An 18,385-nucleotide genomic window follows, 5' to 3' on the forward strand; every position below is an offset into this window, starting at 1 on the left:
AGCTGGTTCTTTGAAAGAATTAACAAGATTGATAAACCCCTGGCCACACTTATCAAAAAGAAAAGAGAATGACCCAAATCAACAAAACCATGAATGAAGGAGGAGAGATCACAACCAACACCAAAGAAATGCAAACATATTATGAGCAGCTATATGCCAGCAAATTAAATAACCTGGAAGAAATGGATGCATTCCTAGAGATGTATCAACTACCAAAACTGAACCAGGAAAAAATAGAAAACCTGAACAGACTTATAACCACTAAGGAAATTGAAGCAGTCATCAAAAATCTCCCAAGAAACAAAAGCCCAGGGCCAGATGGCTTCCCAGGGGAATTCTACCAAACATTTAAAGAAGAATTAATACCTATTCTTCTGAAACTGATCCAAAAAATAGAAATGGAAGGAAAACTTCCAAACTCGTTTTATGAGGCCACCATTACCTTGATCCCCAAACCAGACAAAGACCCCATCAAAAAGAATTACAGACCAATATCCCTGATGAACATGGATGCCAAAATTCTCACCAAAATACTAGCCAATAGGATCCAACAGTACACTAAAAGGATTATTCACCACGACCAAGTGGGAATTATCCCTGGGCTCCAACGTTGGTTCAACAACTGCAAATTAATCAACGTGATACAATACATTAACAAAAGAAAGAACAAGAATCATATGATCCTCTCAACAGATGTACAAAAAGCATTTGACAAAGTACAGCATCCTTTCTTGATCAAAACTCTTCAGAGTATAGGGATAGAGGGTACATACCTCAATATCATAAAAGCCATCTATGAAAAACCCACAACGAATATCATTCTCAATGGGGAGAAACTGAGAGCTTTCCCCCTAAGGTCAGGAACGCAGCAGGGATGTCCACCATCACCACTGCTATTCAACATAGTATTAGAGGTCCTAGCCACAGCAATCAGACAACAAAAAGAAATCAAAGGCATCCAAATCGGCAAAGAAGAAGTCAAACTCTCACTGTTTGCAGATGATATGATACTCTATGTGGAAAACCCAAAGGACTCCACCCCAAAACTGCTAGAACTCATACAGGAATTCAGTAAAGTGGCAGGATATAAAATCAATGCACAGAAATAAGTGGCATTCCTATACACTAACAAGACAGAAGAGAGAAATTAAGGTGTCAATCCCATTTACAATTGCACCCATAACCAAAAGGTACCTAGGAATAACTCTAACCAAAGAGGCAAAGGATCTGTACTCAGAAAACTATAAAATACTCATAAAAGAAATTGAGGAAGACACAAAGAAATGGAAAAATGTTCCATGCTCATGGATTGGAAGAACAAATATTGTGAAGATGTCAATGCTACCTAGAGCAATCTACACATTCAATGCAATCCCCATCAAAATACCATCCACTTTTTTTCAAAGAAATACAACAAATAATCCTAAAATTTGCATGGAACCAGAAAAGACCCCAAATAGCCAGAGGAATGTTGAAGAAGAAAAGCAAAGCTGGTGGCATCACAATTCCGGACTTCCAGCTCTATTACAAAGCTGTCATCATCAAGACAGTATGGTACTGGCACAAAAACAGACACATAGATCAATGGAACAGAATCGAGAGCCCAGAAATGGACCCTCAACTCTATGGTCAACTAATCTTTGACAAAGCAGGAAAGAATGTCCAATGGAAAAAAGACAGTCTCTTCAACAAATGGTGTTGGGAAAACTGGACAGCCACATGCAGAAGAATGGAACTGGACCATTTCCTTATACCACACACAAAAATAGACTCAAAATGGTTGAAAGACCTAAACATGAGACAGGAGTCCATCAAAATCCTAAAGGACAACACAGGCAGCAACCTCTACGACCTCAGCCTCAGCAACTTCTTCCTAGAAACATCGCCAAAGGCAAGGGAAGCAAGGGCCAAAATGAACCATTGGGATTTCATCAAGATAAAAAGCTTTTGCATAGCAAAAGAAACAGTCAACAAAACCAAAAGACAACTGACAGAATGGGAGAAGATATTTTGAAACGACATATCAGATATAGGGCTGGTATCCAAAATCTATAAAGAACTTATCAAATTCAACACCCAAAGAACAAATAATCCAATCAAGAAATGGGCAGAAGACATGAACAGACATTGTTTCCGAAGAAGACATCCAAATGGCCAACAGACACATGAAAAAGTGCTCAACATCACTCGGCATCAGGGAAATCCAAATGAAAACCTCAATGAGATACCACCTCACACCAGTCAGAATGGCTAAAATTAACAAGTCAGGAAATGACAGGCGTTGGTGGGGATGCGGAGAAAGGGGAACCCTCCTACACTGTTGGTGGGAATGCAAGTTGGTGCAGCCACTCCGGAAAACAGTATGGAGGTTCCTCAAACAGTTAAAAATAGAGCTACCATACAATCCAGCAATTGCATTACTGGGTATTTACCCCAAAGATACAAATGTAGGGAATCAAAGGGGTATGTGCACCTCGATGTTTACAGCAGCAATGTCCACAATAGCCAAACTGTGGAAAGAGCCAAGATGTCCATCGACAGATGAATGGATAAAGAAGAAGTGGTATATATATACAATGGAATATTATGCAACCATCAAAAGGAATGAGATCTTGCTATTTGCAACAACATGGATGGAACTGGAGGGTGTTATGCTGAGTGAAATAAGTCAATCAGAGAAAGACATGTATCATATGACCTCACTGATATGAGGAATTCTTAATCTCAGGAAACAAACTGAGGGTTGCTGGAGTGGGGAGGCAGGGGAGGGATGGGTGGCTGGGTGATAGACACCGGGGAGGGTATGTGCTATGGTGAGCGCTGTGAATTGTGCAAGACTGTTGAATCACAGATCTGTACCTCTGAAACAAATAATGCAATATATGTTAAGGAAAAAAAAAAAGAAGAAGATAGCAGGAGGGGAAGAATGAAGGGGGGTAAATCAGAGGGGGAGATGAACCATGAGAGACGATGGACTCTGAAAAACAAACTGAGGGTTCTAGAGGGGAGGGGGGTGGGGGGATGGGTTAGCCTGGTAGTGGGTATTAAAGAGGGCATGTTCTGTGTGGAGTACTGGGTATTATGCACAAACAATGAATCATGGAACACTACATCAAAAACTAATGATGTAATGTATGGTGATTAACATAACAATAAAAAATTAAAGAAAAAAAAAGAATGTTAGAAATTGAGCAGCTAGTAAAGATCATCACATTCAATTAAAAAGCTCCAGGTAAAGAGACTGTATGGTAAGGAAGCAACTTGGCAAACACCACATATGTAGTAGCTACGCTCTGGTGAAAGACCAAATCTCTTCAAATCTTAGTATAAAGGATTTCTTCTATATATGTATTTTTTTTTTGGTTCAATAATTAAGAATCCATTTCAAGTTGTTTTAGGTAGGTAGGTAGGTAGATAGATAGACAGATAGATAGATAGATAGATAGATGTTAGATAGATATATCTATAAAGCGTTTTCTCTAGAAATCACAACGTACTTTTCATTGATTATATTTCCCACACTCAACTACTGTGTTTAAGCAAAGTACAGAAGTTACCTGATCTTCTATAGGCATGACTAGAATGCCTCCAACTTTCAGTAATATTTTCATGTAGTTTTCATGGTCTTTCTGGACACCAGCTCCACAATAAATTCGATCATACTGGTGACTGTCAGATGCTATCTGGAGGCAATTACCAACCACAAATGCAGGTTCACAGAACTCAAATCTGCACAAAAAAACAAATGTATTTTAATTCATTTAAACAAAAGATTAGGTCTAAAAATTTTAACAAAATTCAGTTCTTTGAAATAGTGAAGTTACCAAAATTAATTTTAGGATAAAATGTCATTATGAAATTTGATTTAAATATCACATTTATGAAGTTTAACTGATCAAATATATTGTTTTACTATAGTGCACATGTTTTCAAAACATTAACCTATTTTTTGCCAGGCTGAAACCTCACTTAGGGCTTAAAAAAATGAACATAATGAAAAGCCCTTCATGATACCAATTTTGTGATACCCCACAAATGATGTATACTAAAGATGAGAATCACAAGGGTCAAGCAAACAAGAAAAGGTTCACCTTCCACTGCCCTTTCCAAAAAAAGCTGATGGGCCAGTGGCAATGGGAAGGGCTCATACAGTATTCATCTCTGTTTGATATTTTTGCTATGGCTAACAGCAGAAAGCTTTGTCAGGAAGACACCAATGTCCTGACCGCATACCTTAGCAACCACTAAGATTAGGGAGATTTTCCTAATAGATTTTAGCAGGGCTGTTACAGGATGTAACTGCTGCTTTGGCCCCTGTGATCTCCCTATGCAACAAAAGGAGATGTGGTTTCAAAGCAAAGGCGTCATATCCAGGCTGCTTGCTCCTGGTTACAGTGTTGGTTCATGGTATATAGTTATGCTTTTACAAGCTACCCTATTTAGACTTCTACTTTATTCCTTAAATTTTACACAAATCAGAAAATAGTTTCTAACATATAACATTAATTAAAACCCCAATGCCCTAATAAAACATATAATCTTTTTAAAAACTAATTCACGAAATACCCTTTTACATCTAAGTTGATTAAAGTTAATATGACCACACAGCAAAATCAGGCTATTATTTGAGGATGAAATAATTTATGTTAAAAGTTTCGGCATGCAGTGAAAAATGACACTGATTAAATCATAATCATTTCTACTTTGTAAAACATATCCTGTCCTTTAGTAATTAACAGACTTATTACATAACAAGTTTCCATTAAAATTCACTAAAACACATTATCTTCATTAATATTTAAGGAAAAGTTTACCAGAATTATGTCCTGTCTTCAGTATCCTGTCTTCTTAGTGGAGGGGCCACGGGTAGGGTGGGAAGGGTTGAGGGGTTGGGGTGGGGTGAATCATCAGTGTATACTCTCTTTTCAACACTCCACACTAAGGTAGTCCATGTCCCATTATTTCTTTCACTGTAACTGTCTCCTTGCTGCTCACACTTTTCAGGACTCTCTTCCATTATTTTGCTCCCTACTGCAAAGGACAGGGTGAAGCTCCCTTAGAGTACCACATGGGGTTCTTTATGACCCTACCATCAAGTTGTTCTGCCAGATTCATTTCCTGGTTCTGCTTCCCCCACACCACCCCCCATACTATGCTGTAGCCAGAATGAATTACAGTTGACCCTTGAACAAGGCAGAGGTTAGGGGTGCTGACCTCCTCCCTGGAACATCTGAGTATAACTTACAATTCCCCAAAAACTTAACTAATAATAACCTACTGTTGACTGGAAGCCTTACTGATAACATAAACAGTTGATTAACACATAGTTTGTATGTTACATGTATTATATACTGTATTCTTACAATAAAGTAAGCTAAAGAAAATAAGAGAAAACATATTTATAGTACTGTACCATAAAAAAATCTGCATTTAAGCTGTCCCGCACAGTTTAAACCCATGTTGTTCAAGGGTCAACTGTGTCTGCTTCTAGTTGCTTAGTGGAACTATTCCAAAATGTTTTGAAACCCTGTATCTATGTACATGCTGTTCCCTTGACTGAAATACCCTTCCCTCTCTTCCCTTGATAAATGCCTACTATCCCTTCAAGATACAGTTCAAATATCAGTTTTAGTAATGAAATCTTACCCAACTCTATTTTAACAGTATCTCATTCTTTCTACTTGCATAGTACACAGGAAGTGTAAACTTACCTAAGGTGGGGATCATGCTTAAATTCCTTTTAAACTCAAGACTATGGTACAACCTATGATTGTCTAAAATATGGCCAAAATATAATTTCTTGACTTTTAACTAATAAGATAATGTGAATCATGTGGTTTAATCATTCTATCAAAGTCACAGTAAGCATTCTTTAAAATGAAAAAGTTAGACTATTTTCAATTAAGTCTATCTAAAAATGTTTATTCTTATAAAAATTCATCTTAAATAATTTAATTTTATGATAATTTAAGTCAGTCTTATTTTCAGGATGAATATGAGCAGGGAATTTTTATTTTAAAAATTAAATTATTAAAACCTCTTTTATCAAGTCTGTTAAATCAACTCAAAAATACACTTACAGATTTAAAAGCTTTCTACTTGTTAAAAATAAATGATAGCTTACAGAACTACTACCTAGGACAACACCACTGCAAGTAAACAACTTACAGTTAAAACCATTTCTCAGATTAGTGGTATTTTATATGTCCTCATCCCAGCAAAATTAATTAGAAAGAATTTAGTGCCTGATTTTAAAATCAGATGTGTGATTCTGGTCAAATTTCCTTATACTACTCATAAGCACAGTTCACTAAGCGAAATATTATTTACTGAGCACCAGTTGTGTATAAAGATTGAAAATACAATGGGAAACACTCATGCCTACATCTAGTGGAAGAGATGAGCATCAAAAGAATCGCAGTAATAAAGATTTACAACCATGATAAATGCTCTAAAGGAAAGGAATAGGAGTCCATTAAGACTGAGGGTGAACGAAAATGGACAGACCTAGGGAATCAGAGAATGGTTCCCTGAGAAATGTCAAGATCTGAAAGATGAGACAGGACAATCTAGAGACACAGGGTAGCCAAGATGGTAGTCGCTAGCCACATGTGGCTATTGAGCCTTTAAAACGCAGCTAGTCCAAATCAAAATGTACTGTAAGGATAAAATTCACATGGGATTTCAAAGATTTAGTCCAAAATAAATATAAAATAGCTCAATATTTCTTTTATATTTATGTGTTTAGGAGTGGGTGAGGGTGAGTGTGTGTGTATTTCAACAGCCACACAAACTGAAGATACTAAAGAAATACCCTTCTACTAATCACCTATAACTAAGAGCTACAAATACTTTCTCCTTAACACAATCTTCCCTTTGAAACATTCTCCTGGTTTTCCTGCTATGTCTGTGATTATTTCTTCTGAATTTTAAATGTATCTCCATTACCTATTACAGTCCTCAAAATACATTTACTGAGTGAACCACATAAAAAACTGTTTTGTCAACTTTTCCACCTGTCCACTTTGAACATGAACCCCAAAAAACCTCAAGACTAGAAGAGAAACTTGCCCAGAAAGTTACAGAAAAAAATATGTGATTATGACACTTTCTATATCAATATGATGGTCCCTTGTTTTACTAAATTAATCACTATAAAAAGCCATAACTTCATGCTACAGAATACAGTTTTTCTCAAAATGCAAAAAAAAAAAAAGCAAAACTCAAATAATTTAAAAAAATCTTTGTCTTTAATGAATAAATCAACTGCCCTATAACTGAAAGGCACTTTTTTGGGCCTTTCTGAAGATCTTAAATAAGCCACCATAATTTTAGGAAACAACTTAACGCTTTCTTCCCCAGTAATGCAGATCAAAACAAGTATATTTGCTTCCACTTAGGGAGTAATACAAAGGATCATTATACAGAAAATCAGATCTCTAAATCTATCAATTTCTACTAATGCAAATGGAACATATATTTCTAACAAATACATATGGGATCTTTACACTTTCATTTAACATAGTCAAATTAATCTCCTTTAATAGAATACTCAAATCTGAAAAGTTAAATCAAACTTGAGATGTTCCAAAGGATTAGACTATTTCTAGATACAAAATAGTAAAACTTCAAGGACATAAGTAACATTGGGGAGAACACTGTATATTTTTAAATGTTGGCACTAAAATATGTAGAACATAGAAAATTCACAGAAAAACTGTAACACTATCAATTTAGTGGTTATTAAGAAAAGCATCTACCAGAGATACTGTCCTATCTGGTGATTCTTTATTGTAACTATGGCTTGATCTTTTCTACCAGTAATACATGAATCCTTCACATCAGTAAAGAATACAAAACAATTCTCAAATTGCATATTATTATATATATATATGTTTTATATATATGTGTGTATACACACACACACACAAACATATATATATATATAAATATAAATGGGTAATGGATTATTTTTCCTGATAAAGGACTTAGAGATGAGCTTTAGTATTTCTAACTAAGTACATAGTTGAGGATCTTATTTAGACATTTTGTATTCTAATATTAAAACTATGGCTTATTTTATTAATAGCATTTCACATAAATAAACCCATACCAATTCCAGGGCTAACAATATTGTTTGAGAAAGTCTATGATTAAAAATGTTTAGGCCAATGTTTATGGATATGCTCCTACCATGTCAGATCACGCTCATGCCAATATTTACAAGAACTAAACAACTGAATGATGGCCACCGTGTTACCAAAGTAAATTACAACTCCTATTCAGTTTTCCAATGTAGACAGGAAAATAAAGAAAACATTTTCTTCCGTAGGCTTTTACTATCTTCTGAAAGCTGCATCTCACCTAGGTTTCCACAAACCTCTACAGAGGCAAAGGACATATTTTAAACCACAAATACAACCTGTGTATAATCTGGAAGACTTCAGCAATAAACTAACCAGAAGTTTTCAGTTTATCACAAAATAGCACTACACTATTTATAGATCTATACATAAAATCTAGATTAAAAATAGTGAAAAGGAAAATCCAAATTCCATTTTTTCACATCAACCACATACTATACAAAACCTGAGGGGAGGGTGGGGAAGGCAACAGGTATACCAAAATGGCATTTCCTATGTGGTTATTATTTTATTCAAAGAAGTATGATTCACATGTGCTTGACCTAATTTTTATTCTTAATTTAGGAAAGTTCATTAAAATTTTATGTCTATCAGTAAAATGAAAAGTAGCAATCATTTTGATTCTTTGAAGAAAACTTCCAAAACACAATTTCCCAGATAGAGATGACTCACACTCCTAAATTACACTGAATTATACCTAACAATATAACTTATCTGTATACAAAATAAATAAACAGTTCTGAAATGTGTGTAATAACTACAAATTAATTCACGTTAGACTTATATAATTGTTTGTTGATTTAAATCTGAAAATCTAGTAACTGTTTTTAGACTCTCTTATGCAGAGGGAAAAATATTAGGCACACTCTTACTAAAATGTACACTGGAAATCATTTGTGGAAAAATATAGAACACATATTATTTTGGTTTACAACATGAACACTTGCCCAAAATAACACCGGGATTCTCATCACTTACCTTAGCAGTGGTTTTCTTTATAGGTGCGTGTTGGAATATCTTCGTCTGGAGACGGACAGGTGATTTCCTTCACAGCAGGGACCTTGCCAACTTGCCCATATAATTCTTTTGATAAGCTGCTAGGAGATCAGGGTGACCTAGCCTTGCCCTGCAGCTTCCCTCTTAGACGGATAGTCTAGGTCTAGGAGCTGACTGAGAGTAGAAAAAACAACATTCCCCTTCAATACACTGTTGAAGTGGGGGCTGACAATTTGCACACCTAGTTTATCATGTGCCACAGGATGCTGTCATTGAAAGTTTAGACAATTATTCCAATGGAATAAAGGATTTCAAGGTCATAGGAGAGAATCCTACCTTGTTCTCATATCTCATCCAAAACAATCTGCCAAATGAATCAGAGAAACCTCTTTTTCTTAAAACACTTTGTCAAAATACACATTTTGGGTTTTAAGAGCTATGACTACTTAGTTAAAACAAGACACAACTTCAAAACTTTCCATTGGGAAGAAAATCCATGGAAACATTATCTCTTGATCTCCAAATGCAGTTATACCATTCAAAAACTCTTAAATCAATAATTAAGCAAAGTAATATTCAAAAAATCGAAGACTTTACCTTTTCAAGTGTTTTCCCTTCCAACTGCACCAAACTCATCTCAGAATAATTCAAGCATTATTTAAAGCAAAGTGTTAAGAGTAAGTACATACAGTGTTCTTCCATTGAATGAAGCTTTAGGAAAATCCAGAGGATCAAAAACAATCTCTAAATATTTTATAGGAAACGTGCAGGTACATCACATGAAAGTGAGCCTTCAGTATTTCAACAATAATTTATTCTCCTAACAATATCTTTGAAGCCATCCAACTTTTCCCCATGCCATTTCTCATTGATGTTAAAATATATAACTGATAAATAGCCCTGATGACTATTCTCAAGCATTTCTGTTACCACCATTTGAATGTTTGTCATGATTAAAAACTGTTTACCAACCTGTAGTAACTGTTATAAAACTACCATCTGAACATTATTGGTGTATCAAAACATTCAAATATCTGAGAAATATTTTGAAATAATGTTGAATATGTATTTGTAGATAGCAAAACTACTTCAAGTATGCCATAATTCTCTTAAAGATAAAGCAGGATTACTCTAGTGATAAAACTGACAGGATATAGAAGCATTTAATTTTCCAATGCAAATCAAATTACTTGAAAAATGAACCTATAATTAAAGATAAACTTAGGCCACTAGATACTGCCATAAGTCAATTAAAGAAATCTTCTAAAATACAAGACTATACTAACTCTGCACTTAACTTAAAACTTATATCTCAACAAAATTGAGGACTGCATTGCCTCTCCCAGTCATCTCTGCCCTCAAAAGTAACTCATGCCATAGGTGAGTTTCATTAATGAACATGGTAGGTATGCTTTGTATTAAAAATGCTATGGTGCATTTAAACGTGTTAACAGCATACCTTAATTCTAACCTGAGGGAGGTAGATGATGAAAAAGTAAGTGCTGCTTCAACTTTTTTATCTGGGGCTAAGTTGCTTGATAGTAATTCATGGGTAGTAGCTTACTGCTGGGAGGAAATGTTAGAATAAATCAGTGTTTACATCATCATATCTAAATCAGAACTAAATAAAAAGGCTGGCTTAATGAGGTCACAGCCTGTCTATTCCTCAGTTTTCCCACCTGTGCAATGTGGATACCAATACTGCCTCTAGGGCTGTGAGCTAAGCACTCAGAATGAATGGTACATGGTACTTAATGAAGAGACAATACATATTAGGTGCTATTATTTTTTGTTATCTCATTACTGTTTTCAGTACTCCTATCATGACTCATTTATATGACAAACTACATAGAAACAAAAGTCCTCCCTTTTCAAACAGAATGAAAATCTTCAAATAAATCAGACCATGCTGCACTCATTTGACTACTGATGTTAGAATATTTCCAAAGTCAGCTACGGTATCCTTGAAACAGAGGGGAGACAGGATGGACTGATCTGTTGTAAGGAAATGGCACATTCCAAAGCATGCATTCCAGAGAGCTAAGTCAACCTCATGTACATGTACACATAGAAGTACATAAATATTGCTATAAACAAATGCTATACCAATTATCAACTCATTTGCAAAGTACTTACAGGGTAAAGGTTTATAATTCAGGATACTTGAACTGACTTACTCTTCCAAGTTACTATAACTGGAGAGATTATTTTGTTTACTGTTCAAGCACAAATACTGATTATAATTTGACCTTCTCCAAACTTCTGCCCTCATGAAAGCCAGATACCTAAGGACCTTTAAAACCCAGGCCCAAAAACTTGTCTAGATCAGAGTGGGCTAAAATAAATGTATTCTAAAGAGTGAGCAGAACAGGGGGCAGCAAACAGGCCAAATCCAGCCTGCTGTATGTTTCTGTAAATAAAGTGTTACTAGAACACCCCATGCCCATTCCCTTTCTTGGTAGCTAAGGCTGCCTCTGCATTACAGTGGCACAGCTGAGCAGTTGCCACAGGGACCATTTAGCCCAGGAAGCCCAAAATAGTTACTATTTGGTCCTTTACTGCAAAAGTTTTGCCAGTGTTTAGAACGACCTTTGAAATTAAATGTCAGTTTTATAAGGGCATTTCAGCGAACCTGGAAATACCACAGGTAGAGCCAAAGGGATAAACCATACAAGAGAGCTGCCCCTTCCTGCCCATCTCCAAATACAGTAAATTTAGAGTAGCCTCTCCAAATTATTTCATTTGCTGATAACAGGAGTACATGGAAACATGGATACATGGAAAGAAAAGTAAAGTACATACAATATAATAAAGATTCTTTCTTCTAAAAGAAGAACTACTACTTTCAAGACAGAGGAACCAAGCTTGCTTTATAAAGCACACACAAAAACAAATATTTTATTTTTTAAAAGGTCACCTTACCTTAAATATATATTTTAAGGTTGAGGAGTTTATAGATTCTTTCCCACCTACTATATTTAGAGTTCATTATGACCTCCAATAGATATATAAGATGCAACTTAAATCATAAGTGACACAACAACACTTCTGAAAAAAGAACTGACTAAAAAAGATCCACACAACAGGATAAGTAAGATTGGAAGAGTTTAGGTTTTAGCTATCTATTCTGTTACACATAATCAAGGATGATCTGGTACTAAGGAATACCAAAATAGCAATCAATTTAACAGAGTTACTTTATATTTGGTTAATTAATATATGTATTTTGATAGCCTGTATACAATTAGATATAATGAAACTGCTTGGAAATGGGATTTTTAAAATCACTTTGCTCCACAAGTCTTTCAAATTCAAAAAATCGACCATAAATAAAATATCATCCACGAACATCAAGAAAAATGGCAAAGAAATCATCAAAACACAAGACAGAAAGGAAACTATCATACCTTTAGAATTTCTATCACCAAAACCAATAATATAAACCAATACTATAAACCAATACTATAAAGACCAAAAAAGGAGCCCAATGAGTTCCACATCGACTTTACTAAGCTTCCAACCATTCACTACTTATGCAAAATGAAACATTTTCCCAGTACTTACTACTTTTTGTATGCAAGATACTTTTATAATCTGAAAAATTTAACTAATACTTTAGAACACTACTGAAAACCAGAATAGATAACATTTCCAGAACTAATTTTTTCAGACTAGTTTATTAATGTCTGAATCTGTTTTAAAAATTAAGTTCAACACTTCAGAAACAACTATATTACAAAGTCTGACTGATTATTTTAACTAAAATAACAAGACCACTGAAGATTATAAAGAAACATTTAGATCAGTCGTGTCACCATATTTTATGATTCATCATTTTATGAATAACAAAATCTGTGTAACAGAACAACAGAACTCAAGAAATACAAGGAAATCTAATCATTTTACAATTATATGGAAACAATTTTAGAATTTTTTTTAAATTGAGACAAATATATACAGTCTTCCAACTTATCTGTTATGAATTATTTAATATTTAAATTACATCAACATAGAAATGCTTTGAATAATGACATATTTTACTGTTTCCCAGGACCATGCCCACTTGTCAGCAATAAATTTGAGCTCCACAGGTACTTGTATAGAGGTGCTTCAGTGATTCAAGGTTCATCCTTGAGTGTGTTCTGCCTGAAATGTATTACTATCTAACATATAATAGACCTTATGATAGACCTTAAACATTGGCTTTTACTAATAGTACTTTTATATTTTCTAAGTCCAAATGTATTCAGAAAGTCCTTATGTGTACACTGTTTCAACATCAAAACACATACAATAGGAATTCAATAAATTCAACAAAATTCTACAGCTCTAATAAGCAATATAAAAATATTCATTCCATATCTTAAGCATTTAACATGCTACAAATCATCAGACAGACAGAAACACAAGACACAAAAGGATGGTAAAATTGAATCCCAACTTCTTATAAAATAACTTAGGCTAGAAACTATTTCATTTCTGTCAAACAACATGTTATTCTTGGAAACAGAATATGAACCAACACGGTAAGCACTTGAAAAATGATTCAAATGTGAATTAAATTTTAATTATTTATAAAGACAAGCATAAATAAGATAAAGGATAGTGTTCAGCAAGTTGATGCAGGAAATTCAAACAGCTTGCTCAAATACACTGAATTAATTATAGAACAAAATAAACCTGAGCATTTTCCAATTCTCTTAAATTAAGCCTGCCTGCCTGAGGTCTTTAATAACCCAATTACAATCACACCTATACACAAGACCTCCCCTTCCCTCTCTATAACACCAAGGATTTTGCAGCAGTTTTCTGTTCTTCAATCAAGTGCCACTCGCCAGAGGATAGACACACGCTGGCAAAGGCAAAGGGAGTAAAAGTAAAGAGCAAGGGGAGGGAGAGAAAGGGCAGAGAAGGGGAGGTAAAAGAAAAATATACTCCAGCAGACATCCACAGGGCCTTCTCTGCTTCCTTCATGGCACTGTCTCAAGCCTAAGACTCTCTGGGAAGAAGCCCTCAGCTCTGATTCAGACCCCCCAGTTTCTCACCTCCATGGTCATGGCCAGGGTCTAGAGATGAGTGAGGAAGACCCACTCCCAACAAGCCAAGTTGGAACTCTGGTTTTGTAATAAAACTTTGCTTATATATATATAAGGTGACTGAGTTCTAAGCTAGTGTTTCTAAGATTTTAAAACTTTCTTTAAAAATAGGACTAGTTGGGAGATATAAATGCCTTCAAATTTTACATAAACTCACAAGAGTTCATGAATTTTAGCATAAGACATCCTTGCCCCATAGTACTGTCATTGCTGAATTTTAGGAACATTATACACCAAGAAGACTCCCCTGCCAGGCTAAGGACCAAAAGTCTGTGCAGTATTTCTTCTAAGTCAAAATAAAGAGTTCCAAACAATGATTTTCTAAAGAAATTGCTCAAACACAACCCTATCACAAAATAGATCATGGTATTTCTATGATAAGGTAATTGAATGATTTAAAGAAAGTCGTTTGTATGCTAACAGGTATCACCTTCATTTTATACTTCACTCCAAAAGTATAAAAACAGTTCCAGAACAGAATTCTCTCAAGCCAAGCATCTTTACATTCTATTTTTAGAAAAGGTACTTGTATGATATTTAATGAATGAAACATTACCCTACTATCACTAATAAAGTGACAGTAATACAGAATTGTAAGTTATTTGTAATTTACTAGAGACTTACATAGAATAAAAATTATAGCATCAAATAATTTTTCTAACTTAATTTCTTCCATCATTTTATATCACACTGATTTTTGCTACATTCAACTGAGCAATTCAGGATCAATAAACTACTAGCACTGAGGAATAGACATGTCATATATATCTACTTATCAACTGCTTTCAAACCAAAACTATAGATATGAATACTTACTTATCAAAGCTATCACTATTTTTGATGAAGCTCTCCAGTTTTTCCTTGGCATATTCCACCACATCTGAATGAAGCTCAATCCCATGATTTATTCCAAAAGGACCTGCAATTGTAGCAGCAACATGTTTATAATATATATAAATATGTCTTTACAGAGCTCTTTTAATATCTGCTCATTTATCTATCACAGGAGCATTTAAAGGCTTAAAGATGTGCACATCTGCTAGCCAGATTTAAAAAGCTGAATGGAAATTTCACTATTTGCATGGTTTTAATTTAAAAAAGAAAAGAAAAATGAAAGGCTGTTATAGAGTTCTCTCAAGGGAGTAGCTTATCCATCAGGACAATACTGACAAAGAAATAATATTTCTACATAAAGTTTAAATTCTTTACCATTACATTTTCATTTATCATTTCTAAAAATTTTATAATTCTAAAATGCCTGAAACCATGGGCTGAGATAGATACTATATAAATATCTCACACCACCCTACTATATGCTAAATTCTTAGAGGGCCAAGACCACATTCCATGCCTTTTGGAGCTCCCAAACTCTAGCAGAATGTGGCCATCAAGACACTTCATTGCAGAGCTGATCTTACTCTCCTGTTTTAGCATACTTCACACTTCACTTAGTATTTCTTTTACCCATAGCCATGGATAAGTGACATCGTAAGAACAAAGAAAAGGAGAGAGCAAGCCCGGGAGATGGTCAACAGATGGTACCTTGGTATACTCGCTGAGAATATGACCAAACAGGATTCACATTTCCTAAAGCTACTGTGCATTATTGCCTGCCCCATGATGCACACGAAAGTAACACACCATCTCATCTAGTTAGGCTAATTGCTTTTGAACTTCCAAAACTGAGCCAAACAGGGTTTTCCACACTACATTTTTATTATATTTTTATTTTGAAATTGGTCTCCTAGGAAAAAGTATGTGTATGTTTATTTTCTGTCTCTTATACATACTTATTTTCTGTATCTTGTATCTTAAGAACTAATTAACTCGATATGCCCCCTACTGAATGTCATTAAAAATACAATAATACGGTGGAGTTCTACTGACCTCTAAAATGTTTTAAATAACAAAAGACAGTCATCAATTACCACGTTTGAATGTTCAGAGGGCACATTAAAAAAAAGTGATCTGGAACTACCTAAACTATAAAAATTAAACCAAAATGTTTGGAGACTATCTTCAAGCCAAAATCAGATGATGCTTTAACCTACTACATTTCTATCATATTGCATTTGATTAGTATTATTAAAAAAAAAAAACTGGTTCTACTTGAAAAATGTATTCAGATAAGAAGGGTAAATAAAAAGGTACTGATCTGTCAAAATACAACAGATAGAATTAACTCCCTTTGCAATGTTTTTATACTTTTTTAAAGTAAGTTATTCTGATTGATGCAATCTTAATGTTTTGATTTGTTGTCTCCTTACGATGGAACTGTTGCTATTCATCTGAAAACTAGAACATCCATCTGATAGCATTTAAGATCTCTCACAACTCCTTATTTTATCATAAACTGAGTCAAACAAAAATTTACTGTTTTCAAAAATAAAGTGCCTAAAAATAAACTCACAGAACACACAGTGACGTCTCTTTAATTTATACGGAATCTGAATATTTCGATAACTTGAATTTCCATAAGGAAACAAAGAATGTTAGGAAACACTGAATAAAGTTTTCCTCATTTAAAAAATTCAAATTAAACCAGTTAATTTAACATTATGTACATAAGGAAAATACTGTTCTATGAAATGAATTCATTTTACCCTTTTAAAGGAGATCCATTTAATGTAAAACAGACTTCCATATTTTCATCATCTAGCTATACTAATCAACTATTTTTTTGAAAACAAAACAAAACTAGGGCTACATGGGTAAGAGATCAATGAAAAACATCAATATTGCTGTAATTTGAAGTTTCCTGTTAAGACCAAATGCATAAGCACTATAATAGAGTGTCAAGTAAATAATCTGGAAATCAAGGCTTCTATTCAGTCTCTCAAACTGCTTTCTTAACAGAGGGAGTTTGACCTTCAGAGTTCTAGATCAAAGGGACTACACAGGTGTTCATCACTTAAAGACACCACTGGTCTCTTTTTCCTTTCCTTGCTTTCTGCTTATTGTCTAAAACCAAAGTGGCAACTTTCAGAAATAAGGTTAAAGTCTATTAAGAAAATTTCTTTAGAATGTTTTTCACATAACTTATTTTTCACATTACCTTGACGTAAAATGAAAACAATTTCATTAACATATAAAGGATTTGACAATATCATAAACAGACATGCAGAATAGACTATTAACTTCTAGTGCAAAAACACCATTTATGATTTTTTAGTGAATGAAATTAATGTAAATAACAGAGACACATCTTTATCACTAATAAACTGAATAATAATTAACATATTGAAAATAAATCTAAAAGAATGCATTATTAAAAGGTGAACTTAAATAGCAATGTCACCAATATCTCATTTATTTAGAATGTGATATGCAACTAGAACACATCAAGTGTATGATAAAAATGTAGCGTGATACTGTTTATTACAACTCATATTTGACATCTATATTAAATAGAACAGAAAAATAAAACAAAACTAAAAAAGTATACATAGCTGCGTCTAAGGAAAGGGATTAAGAGATCTAGGGTGAGAAGGACAGACACATTTCCATCATTACACCCTTTTGTCTAAAGTGTCTTGACTATACTTATAACTTTTTCCAACAAAAAACACTGGGCTAGTCAAAGAGATGAGAAAAACATGAGTATAAGATTTTCAAATTAATAAAATAAACAACAGAAAGTAATTCTGGCAGAAAGGTACAATGGAAAGGTCAATGGAAAAAAATGAAACAGTATCCGAAAGAAACTTTGTCAACACTTTCTAACACCATATCTAACAGATAAAGCATAAATTTAATTTTGTATTCAATAGTTTCCAATGCTATTTTGTATTTGCCAATGTGAAGGTTTTTCTATAAAATGAGAAAGGCATCATTTTTGTAATACATATAAAAAAATAAAAGTACTAACAGTTTACCATTATCTTTAATAAATAAAGGAAAAATAGAAATATACACAGTACACAGAAGTCAAAGTTTATTAAGACAAACAGTTACTAGAAAAACCTAGGTATCCTATGTAATATTAGATGTGATTTTTAAGGCTGGCAAAAGGCCTATTTATTAAGAGCAGTAACAAATATAACAAAATTCCAATATAATAAAATCTAGAGACTATTATTCCTTTGTAGTAGTTGGATCTAATCTAGCTCATTTATATCAGTCAAGAATCAAACCATATGTTATATAAAG

The 18,385-nt window shown here is 34.0% G+C and overlaps 1 protein-coding gene across 5 annotated transcripts in view; it reads right to left on the reverse strand.

Moving 5' to 3' along the window:
• PCMTD1 (protein-L-isoaspartate (D-aspartate) O-methyltransferase domain containing 1) overlaps positions 1-18,385 on the reverse strand; it is a 70,105-nt gene that overhangs the window by 15,332 nt on the left and 36,388 nt on the right. For 4 of the 5 annotated variants that reach the window (XR_003521230.2, XM_027600892.2, XM_027600957.2 and 1 more), the window contains 2 exons: positions 15,053-15,155; positions 3,558-3,729 (listed from right to left, as the gene is read on the reverse strand). Coding sequence is in view for 4 of the 5 variants with exons in the window: in XM_027600892.2 (XP_027456693.1) it covers positions 3,558-3,729; positions 15,053-15,155 (275 nt within the window). In the remaining variant the exon portion in view is untranslated. Of the gene's footprint in view, positions 1-3,557; positions 3,730-9,122; positions 9,315-15,052; positions 15,156-18,385 lie in introns of all 5 variants that reach the window. The other variant, XM_027601032.2, reaches the window with a different exon arrangement.

Source organism: Zalophus californianus, chromosome 4, assembly GCF_009762305.2.
Source record: "Zalophus californianus isolate mZalCal1 chromosome 4, mZalCal1.pri.v2, whole genome shotgun sequence".
NCBI lineage: Eukaryota > Metazoa > Chordata > Mammalia > Carnivora > Otariidae > Zalophus > Zalophus californianus.